Here is a 10022-nt window from a genome sequence, read left to right as displayed (position 1 = left end):
GGCTGGACCAGAGAAGGAGGGATGCTTGATTCTTCCCCCCCCCCTCCACTGTACAGTATAGCCTATTGTCATTTGGAATTTGGGTTCTCTTCCCCCACTCCCCCTTTTTTTTTTTTTTTTTTTTTTTTTTTAACATTTGTAACATTAATGCTAATTCCTACTGGTGATCCTATGATGGTCAGTATGTATTTTTACGGTTTACTATTGAAGTAATTTCCAAGCTATGGCTGTATGCCACCTGCGTTGTGTTTCTTAACTTTTTTCACTCTTGGAGGATTCAAGCCTGGCCGACTGTAGGCCTTATTTTTATATGTTTAGGTCTACCTCTTTACCTTTGTAAAATACTTTCAATACAAAACTATTGAAACAGAAAAAATGCCAAGCAGAAAAACACAGAATTTTAAATTTTTTATTGTGATAAAAAAGAAAACCTTTGCAATGTCTCTTTAATCACATAAAGAATACAGTAACATAAATGAATCAGACACAAAAGTAAACCGAATGAGAAAACAGACTGTTTAGCCTCCCTTTGATTGGTTACACACGTCACCAAACCACAAAGTTTGTTCCGTAAACAGTACTCGACAGGACAAATTTTCATGAAGAAATGCCAAATAAAAAAAGACTTGTGGTGAGTACATAATTCTCTAACATTTACACATCATAAGGTTACGGACTGGCATTGTTTGACATAGCACAGACATGTTATAGAGGCACGAAAGGTGGCAAGAGACTCCATGTTCAAGTTATAAGTCATGATGGCATTTTGATGGAAATTTATGGCAAGATTTCAAAATGACATGTTGACTAGTCCTTAGACCAAATGCCTAAATCTAATCACTAGGGTCCAACTCTCATCTTTTCCATTTTAATGGTACTTTGCGACTCTTCACACATTGAAACTGGAGCACATGGGGAAAGGAAAGTGCATTCTTTTCAATGGAGGTAGTTCACATCACTGCACTCATAAGCAGTTTTTTTTCTTTAAAGGTCCTGTAACCTTTTCCCTCGGAATTAGTGGGTTTTTAGCCGAACAGGTGAATGGAAGTATACAAAAAACGCTTGACAAAAGCATTTTCTTTTTTTTGTTAACCAACGAAAATATTGGTTCAGTCAGTGATGGCCTCACCAATATTCAAAAGGAAAGCCACAAAATATTTTCCTGGGCTCAAGTTAAAGATCTATGGAGTCTTAACCATAAAGGGTCTGTTTACCTTTCTACGTCATTCCTGGAGTTTTGTAAAGTAGTCACTGTCAACTTATAGATTCCATCTGCAAGTGCTCTGTGTCTTATTTTCTTTTTTTTTGTCTAACCCAAAAACATGCCAAAGCTTTGCTCAACTCCTGGAAAGATAAGGGCTGATTTATTAAAACTGGAGAGTGCACAATCTGGTGCAGCTGTGCATTGTAGGCAATTGGCTTCTAACTTCAACTTGTTCAATTAAGCTTTGACAAAAGAACCTGGAAGCCGATTAGTTATTATGCAGAGCTGCACCAGATTTTAAAATCTCCAGTTTTAGTAAATCAACTCTACAGTGTTGCCCCATTTTGTGAAGAAAGCAAAGAGCTCCTTTAAAAACCATACTCATTGGTTTGTGTACCCAGGGGCATAAGGAACCCCTTTGGGTAAGCAGCCGAGGGCAGACAAAACATTTTTGGTGGTTGCTGCCTCTTCTTTGGCCAGGACTATTGCCAAACACAAGGGATGCAAAGCATTAAGGATAATGGAATTAAGTAGTTCACACAAAAATAAATTAAACTGAAGACAATTTGCACACTAGCACGTCTTGCCTAATTTACTGCAAGCAAAGAAAAAGCATAGGCCCAATATCTGACATTAAACGCCAGAAAGAACAATAAAGTGAACCTCCAGGCAAACAGCTAATTGCACATTTGAAATACAAATGCCTAAACATTTCTAATTCCATCCAAACACTCCTGTGATTTACACACTGGACAGAGTGGATAGCCAGCAGGATGACAACACTATATTTACTGCTGCTTTCGGGCTAATCTCTCTGCATGCAGGACATTAGATGGACATCATCACACTGGGAAGGCCCTCCTTGCACTCTCCTTCAATAATCTGCCTATACAATTTCCCCCAAAGCCTGAAAACATGAAGCAGTGGCAGCACTGTTTAATGCGATAAGAGTTTGAATGGCCCATTCTGTCATGCAACATAATACAGAAATATTGATATCTGGGTGATTATATACCTGGACTTAAAAAGGTATTTGCCTGGCATTCCCCTTAGAAAAAAATTAAAGCTGCATAATTACCTATTTACCTGTATCTTCTTACTGTTTATAGGTACAGAGGTAGCAAAAAAACAAAAACTATGCAAACCAGGTCTTGACCTATAACAACTGCAGAAGCCATCCACTGGTATCAGCCATACACGTTCCCATTACCGACAATGCACTGTTTTCAGCTAATGGTAACTGAGTTGGAACCTTAAGGACAGGGACTTCTAAAACTCATATTTAAAAAAAGAAGCAGTGCACGTAACAGGACAATATTGTTATTTTTGTCCTGTTGGAGTTGCTCTTAAATAAAACAAAAGCGAAGCATAACTGAGCGTAGAATGATTTTCGAAACCCATTGCATAGTTCTCCTATACACTACAATTTAAGGTGGAACAGGACTGAGCTATGGAGAACTGATGGACCCAGCTCTTTCTCGCGCTTGCCAAACTGGTGAATGAATTCCTGGATTGCCAATAGTATTAACATGCAGTCTTCCTACAAGGTCAGTCCTTAAAGATCATAAATGCTATGGGCTCTCAGCTGCGGTATAGTAACATGCGCTCAGCACAGGTCTGGCCTACCAAGCTGGCATATTGTTTAACAGTAGTCTCATCATTTGGCCCCTTGCGTTTCTTCTTGTATATGCTATAAGGCATCACTGTACGTTTGTGGAGGACTCGAACCCGGCCTAGGTCTGTCAAGCAGTCTCTGTCCCCTGTGAAACAGAAAAGAGGCAATAAGGTAATGTTTTAGAGTGGTGATTGCCAACCAATGGCTCATGAGTTACATGCAGTTATAGGCCATCTGTGATGTGCTCAAATGTGAAATGCTTGTGCTGTACAATTCAAAAAACAAACAAATGGAGTCCCATATCAGTTTAGTAAAACTTGAAGTTTCCAAATTCGTACTTAATACTAGCTAACAATATTTTTTTAATGTTGATTTTTATTTAAAAAGCATTGTAAATAGTAAAGTGCAGTAATCCATATCAAACAATTTGAAAATCACCTCCTAGCATCCGGTTGCAGTAAACAATGCTGTTTGCCAGGAGTTAAAGCTTTTTATACTTCTGCTTTGCTTAAAGCGGAACTTCGCCCAAAAGGGGAGGTTCAGCTATTCTATCTCCTCCTCCCACCTCTTCTACCTTTGGCACAGAATATTTTTTTTTGAGGAGTGGGTACCTGGGTTTTTACAGGTACCGGCTCCCACTTTCGAGCAGAAGCAGAAGTTCACCCCTTTCCACTCCTGCCCGCAGCCTCTTAGGACTTGTCACAGGTCACAAAAGTGCTGCACAGCTAGTGCATGTGCAATAGGAAGCTGGCTGTGAAGCTGCAAGGGGTCACAGACTGGCTTCCCATACTAAAGATGCTGGCACCGGGGACCAGAAGATTGGTGAAGAATTGGCCGGGGTGAGGACGGCACTGGATCCCTGGACAGTTAAGTGTCCTTTTCCAAAAAAATAAGTAACCAGCTACAGTATTTTTAGCGGTTTTATTAATTTATTTTCAGACTGCTTTAAAGCGGATCTTCGCTGCATCTGAGCACCACAAACCAAAAACACCATTTAATTCATTTTTAATATTCAAAGCAAACTTCCCATTCATCCATGTCTCCATGCTTTATTTTGTTGGGAAATCACTTTGAAAAACAACCCCCAGCATTTCTGGCTATGGCCATCTAGAGTACGGGCAAATAATGTAGCATTTACTTCCTGGAATCCATCTGCCCTGAGCTCAAGCATGCATGCAGGAGAGTGTGGTTAACTGAGAAAACCCCTCCTCCTCTCCTGAAGACTCCTGGGATGTATGACATAATTTGCCAAGGCAAGAAAACAGTAAGTAACTGAAGAAATGTAATAAACAAAAAAAAAACTTTAAAACAAGCAAATATGATATAATTCCCTATATATTTAAAAATGCTATCAACATGAGGATTCAAATAATCAATGTTGCTTGGGAGAGTGAAGTTCCACTTAAAGGATATACTAAAATCCATTGAAGACTGATCCAAATTTTTAACTAGAGCAAAAATACTATAACATTCTCTTTCATCCTTTGCATTGCTAATAATAATTAAAAAAACTGGACAAAGCTTTGTTATTGTTCAGAAATAAACCCCCAGGCAGAAAAGTCATATTTTAAAATAAAGAAATAAAAGAATAGCAACAGTTTATTTTGGGAATAATTATGCCGAGGGGAAAGCTACCCCCAAATCATTGCTTTCTGCTTAATCCCATAACTCTACAAGCCTGCTAGCCTATCCTACCACTCTTTGAATATGATTCATGAGATGAAAACAATTTGGATGCCTCAAGAAAGTTATTAAAGGGGTTGAAAAGGCAGAAGGTTTATTGTAATGCATTCTATGCATTAGGATAAAAAGCCTTCAGTGTGCAGCAGCCCCTCTAACACTTACCTGAGGTCTCTCTGTCTAGCGATGTCCACGAGTGTCTCAGCTGTCCGGGATTCTCCTTCCTTATTGGCTGAGACACAGCAGCGCCGCCATTGGCTCCCGCTGCTGTTAAAGTCAGCTAGTCAATCGGGGAGAGAGGGGGTGGGGCCGGGGATTGGTGTCTGAATGGACACAGGGAGCTGTGACTCAGCTCGGGTGCCCCCATAGCAAGCTGCTTGCTGTGGGGGCACTCAACAGGAGGGAGGGGCCAGGAGCACCGAAGAGGGACCCGTGAAGAGGAGGGTCTGGGCTGCTCTGTGTAAATCCACTGCAACAGAGTAGGTAAGTATAACATTTTTTTTTTTTTTTTTTTTTTTAAGAAAAAAGAATGTGACTTTACAATCACTTTAAGAAGTGGCTTTTTGGAACATCTGGGTGGAACAGAGACAAAAATACAGGATAGTCTGTTAAGTCTCTGATGGACAGCGAAGAATTGGATTCTGATCTGTTTCAATCAAACATGTTTTCACCAAAACATCTGGGGCACAGCTGGCTTTCAGAAACCACCCCATGTACAACAGTGAAAGCCTCTATAAGAAAGAAAAAATATGGAGTCTTCTCATTTGTATTACATGTGACACTGACAGCAAAACAAAAAACCCATACAACACCTACAATATATGAAAAATACCTCAAAAGGATCAAATAAATGCCAAGTGGTTGTAAAAAAACAAAGCAAAAAAAAATCAAACACCTTAAAAAGGCACTTACTTTCTTCAGGGTGGTTGTTGTTGAAGCGGGAATATTTAGAGCGCTCCAGTAGAGGTATACATTGCTCTATAGACACCCACAAAAAGCTCTCTGGGCAAAGGAGTTGTGATGGCTTATACTGACCCTAGAAAGGAAAAAATGTAATGAGAAGAAAGCTCAAAAGGTTTCAAACCTGGGTTACTTTTGATGTTCCAAAACACAGACTAATTAATATGGAATAGTACACAGTCCATTATATACTCAACGCTGTATTAGTTGAGCATTTAGGTTTCATTTTTTTAGATCAAGTTTGCCAATCGCATTGTGTCAAGTAGGGATTACTGTGGATTCCCTTAGATCACAATAAGAAACCAAATGCCAAATATTTTGGAGAATTTTTAGGGAAATATCTGTGAATAAAATTACAACCCTAATTCCAAAAACGTTGGGACGCTGTGTAAAATCTACATAAAAATAGAATGCAATTATTTGTACATCTCATAACCTTATATTTTATTCACAATAGAAAATATATCAAATGTTTAAAAAAATTACTATTTTAACCACTTGGCACCAAATCACATACATGTAGGTGATTGAGTGCAAGTGGTTATACCAGGGTTATGGCTAGCCATAAACCCGGTATCAAAATTTTCAGCCTGCTCTAACAAGTAAAGCCGCAAAAACACAAAACACGGGCCGAATGTCATGCAGCATCGGCCAGTTCAATAGAAACTGGCCGACATTCGGCCTGTGTGTTCTGCAGCCGGTCCAACAGAGGCTGGCTGTTTTCCGACTTTTGTCGAAGGGGCATGACTGAGAAGCGTCTTATACTGGCTCCCGATCAGCAAGCTTAGCCAATAGCTGAGTGCGCTGGTCGGAGTGTTCTGGCGGGGGGGGGGGTATCCCTGCCAGAACACAAAAGAAAAGGAGGGGAGATTGCTATACTATACCTATACACAGGGCCTTCTTTAATATTGATTGGACCCTGGGCAAAATTTTCTTAGGGCCCCACGATTCTGAGATATACATTAAATAGCAGCTAGATGCAAAATCAGTTTTCTGCAGCAGATCAGGCAGCAATTGTGATTGGTTGCCAGAGCTTGCAGGATATCATTGCCACTCACTGGTTGCTAGAAGCTAAAACACATTATTTCTGCTTGCTGGTTGGTTGCTAGGGGTTACTGGAAATCCTTACCGCTCACTGATTGGTTGCTAGAGGTTACTGCGCACCGTTACCTCTCACTGATTGACTGCTATAGGTTACTGCACATCATTACTGCTGATTGGTTGCTAGAGGTTACTGCACATCATTTTTGCTCACTGACTGGTTGCTAGAGATTATAGCAGATTATTACTGTTCACCGATTGGTTGCTAGAGGTTATGTGGCAATACCACATATGTAAGACTTTTTCACAGCCTGTCCACATAGAGGCCCAACATGCAGCGAGCGCAATCAGGTGTTCTAGGAGCATAAATTACAAATTTCCTTCCTACCTATCACACTTTTGAAGGTCCTGGATTACCAGGACAGTGGAATTACCCACAAAATGACCCCATTTTGGAAAGCAAACACCCCAATGTATATTCTATGCGGCATAATGAGTCTTTTGAACATGTCATTTTTTTTACACAAGTCTTTGGAAAATGTGGAAAGAAAATGAAAACTTATTTTTTCTTAGAAAAATCTTGTAAATTGACAACTTTGTGTAATAGTAATATAATTTAATGTAATATAGTTGTGTAACACAGCAAAAAATTACACCCCAAAATACATTCTGCTACTCGTCCCGAGTATGGCGATACCACATGCATGAGACTTTTACAAAGCCTGGCCACATACAGAGGCCAAACATTCAGGGAGCACCATCAGGCATTCTAGGAGCATAAATTACACATCTAATTTCCTGACAACCTATCACACTTTTGAAGGTTCTGGAGCACCTAGACAGTGGAATTACCCACAAAGTGACCCCATTTTGAAAAGCAAACACCCCAACGTATATTCTTTGAGGCATGGGCTGCAGATAGGTACTCGAGTACTCTGATGGGATGGAGACAGGTCCCCTTTATTTGGGGGCAATCGGGCACATCACTGTACATTTTTCTTCCAGGTCTCTTCCTCACACACTAAGGAGGAGAACCTGGAAACGGGACTACAGCCATTTGTTGACATTTGTGACCGGCTGCGATTGTACATTTTCATTCACTTTTTAACATGATCAGGGATGGGCTGTGTCTGTGGGACACACCTCATCCCCGATCATCGTGCTGCGTGCCCACAGGGAAGCGCACGTGCAGTGAGAACGAGCACAACAGGTGACCAGCTGTCATTGGGCACAGCCGGTCACGTGGTAAAGAGCCATTTTTATTGACTCTTTACCCTCATTGGGGATGGGCTGTGTCCTGAGGGACACGGCTCATCCCCGATCACCTCGCTGGCGAGACCGGGCGGACGTCATATGACAACCACCTGGACGGTGGAGATGTTTCTGCTGGCGTCATATTACTATGACCCTGTATGATAGTAGATAATAATAACAATGGATAATAATAACAACACTTCAAAACCATTACTATGGAACCTTTAAATACATAGAATTAATTTGCAAGCCTGAAAAAGAGCTCTAGAAATAGCCTGCCTAGAAGTGTTCTCAACTGGAAGGGTATCTACTATATACTCAATCATGTTACTGACTTATTGCCAACTAATCTAATTAAATGCAAAATGTTCTTCCAGCTCTTCCTTGTTAGTCCCACATACTTTGCCAGCTTTTTGTTGCCCTGCCCCAACTTTTTTTGAGATGCGTTGCTGCTATCAATTTCAAAATTACCTTTTTTTCTTAAAAACCATTCATTTTCTCAGTTTAAACATTTGATATGTTTTCTATTTTGAATAAAATATGAGTTCATGAGATTTGTAAATCATTGCATTCTATTTTTATGTCGATTTTACAAAGCGTCCCAAATTTTTGGGAATTGGGGTAAGTGCTGTTATTGATATGTACTTTAGGCAACGCCAACATTAAAAGAAAGTGCAAATTAGCCAGGTTCACACTGGTGCGCTGTGTTTTTGGCCACAAAGCAATTGTATGCGCGGTTTACCTGTTTTTTTTTTTTTAATAATTTATTTATTTTTCTTTTATATAACAAGAGAAAAATGAACAATCCTTCTGTATATTACATTTCATTTGTGCACATACAGCCAGACAAGAAATAACATAATATATATATCAAGACTTGACTTTAATATCAAGAATAATGTACAAGTGAATGTGAGAGATGACATCACTGAGGGAGCTAGTGAGGAGGTGGAATCCTTATGGGTAGAGCTCCAAAGGGATGAAGCTAAGGAGAAAATAATACTGGGAGTATGCTATAGGCCCCCTAACCTGAGGGAGGAAGTGGAGACAGATCTCCTATCACAATTTGGATTAGCAGCAAGGATGGGAAGTGTTATCATAATGGGGGATTTTAATTATCCAAACATAGACTGGGCGGAGGGAACCGTGCATTCATTTAAGGCTCGCCAGTTCCTTAATGTCTTGCAGGACAATTTTATGGGTCAGATGGTAGACGCACCAACTAGAAATAAAACATTACTGGATCTACTGATTACCAACAATACAGACCTGATCACGGATGTGGAAATACAGGGCAATTTAGGTAACAGCGATCACAGGTCAATTAGTTTCAGTATAAATCACACAAATAGGAAACCTAAAGGGAATACAAAGACACTGAATTTCAAAAGAGCCAATTTCCCTAAACTACAAACCTTGCTAAAAGGCATAGATTGGGATAAAATATTAGGAACAAAGAATACGGAGGAGAGATGGGTTTGCTTTAAGAGTATATTAAATAAGGGCATTAGCCAATGTATCCCATTGGGTAATAAATTTAAAAGAGCGAACAAAAGTCCTGGATGGCTTAACTCCAATGTAAAAATGCATATAAAAGCAAAGGAGAAGGCCTTCAAAAAATACGAGGTTGAGGGATCATCCTCAGCATTTAGACTTTATAAAGAATGCAACAAGAAATGTAAGGGTGCAATTAGGACGGCTAAGATAGAACATGAAAGACACATAGCGGAGAAGAGCAAAAAAAATCCCAAGAAATTCTTTTAGTATGTAAACAGTAAAAAAGGTAGGACAGACCATATTGGCCCCATAAAGAATGAGGAAGGACATCTGGTTACAAAGGATGGGGAGATGGCGAAGGTATTGAATTTATTCTTCTCCTCAGTCTTCACAAGTGAATTGGGGGGGCTTCAGTAACCAAAACTGCAGTGTTTATCCTTATGACACAACACAGGAAGCACCTCCATGGTTAACAGAGGACAGAATTAAAATTAGACTTGAGAAACTTAACATTAATAAATCACCTGGACCAGATGGCTTGCATCCGAGGGTACTTAGGTAACTCAGTCAAGTGATTGCCAGACCGTTGTTCCTAATTTTTACAGATAGTCTACCAACTGGAATGGTACCAGCTGATTGGAAAAAAGCCAATGTAGCACCAATATTTAAAAAGGGCCCAAAATACATCCCTGGGAATTACAGACCAGTTAGCCTAACATCAATAGTATGTAAACTCTTGGGGATGATAAGGGACTATATACAAGATTTTAG

At 39.9% G+C, this 10022-nt stretch overlaps 1 protein-coding gene across 4 annotated transcripts in view; it reads right to left on the bottom strand.

The window, feature by feature from the left end:
* Nucleotides 1-395: 395 nt before the first annotated feature.
* The window catches only part of ATE1 (arginyltransferase 1), a 154684-nt gene continuing 145057 nt past the window's right edge, over nucleotides 396-10022 (bottom strand). For all 4 annotated transcript variants that reach the window (XM_073596226.1, XM_073596225.1, XM_073596227.1 and 1 more), the window contains 2 exons: nucleotides 5412-5535; nucleotides 396-2964 (listed from right to left, as the gene is read on the bottom strand). In XM_073596226.1, the coding sequence (XP_073452327.1) occupies nucleotides 2786-2964; nucleotides 5412-5535 (303 nt within the window). In that variant the 3' untranslated portion in view covers nucleotides 396-2785. The remainder of the gene's footprint in view (nucleotides 2965-5411; nucleotides 5536-10022) is intronic.

This window comes from Aquarana catesbeiana, linkage group LG08, assembly GCF_042186555.1.
Source record: "Aquarana catesbeiana isolate 2022-GZ linkage group LG08, ASM4218655v1, whole genome shotgun sequence".
In the NCBI taxonomy this organism is placed as follows: domain Eukaryota; kingdom Metazoa; phylum Chordata; class Amphibia; order Anura; family Ranidae; genus Aquarana; species Aquarana catesbeiana.
Note: the sequence above shows the minus strand (reverse complement) of the source record. Positions and strands in the feature narration are given on the sequence as shown.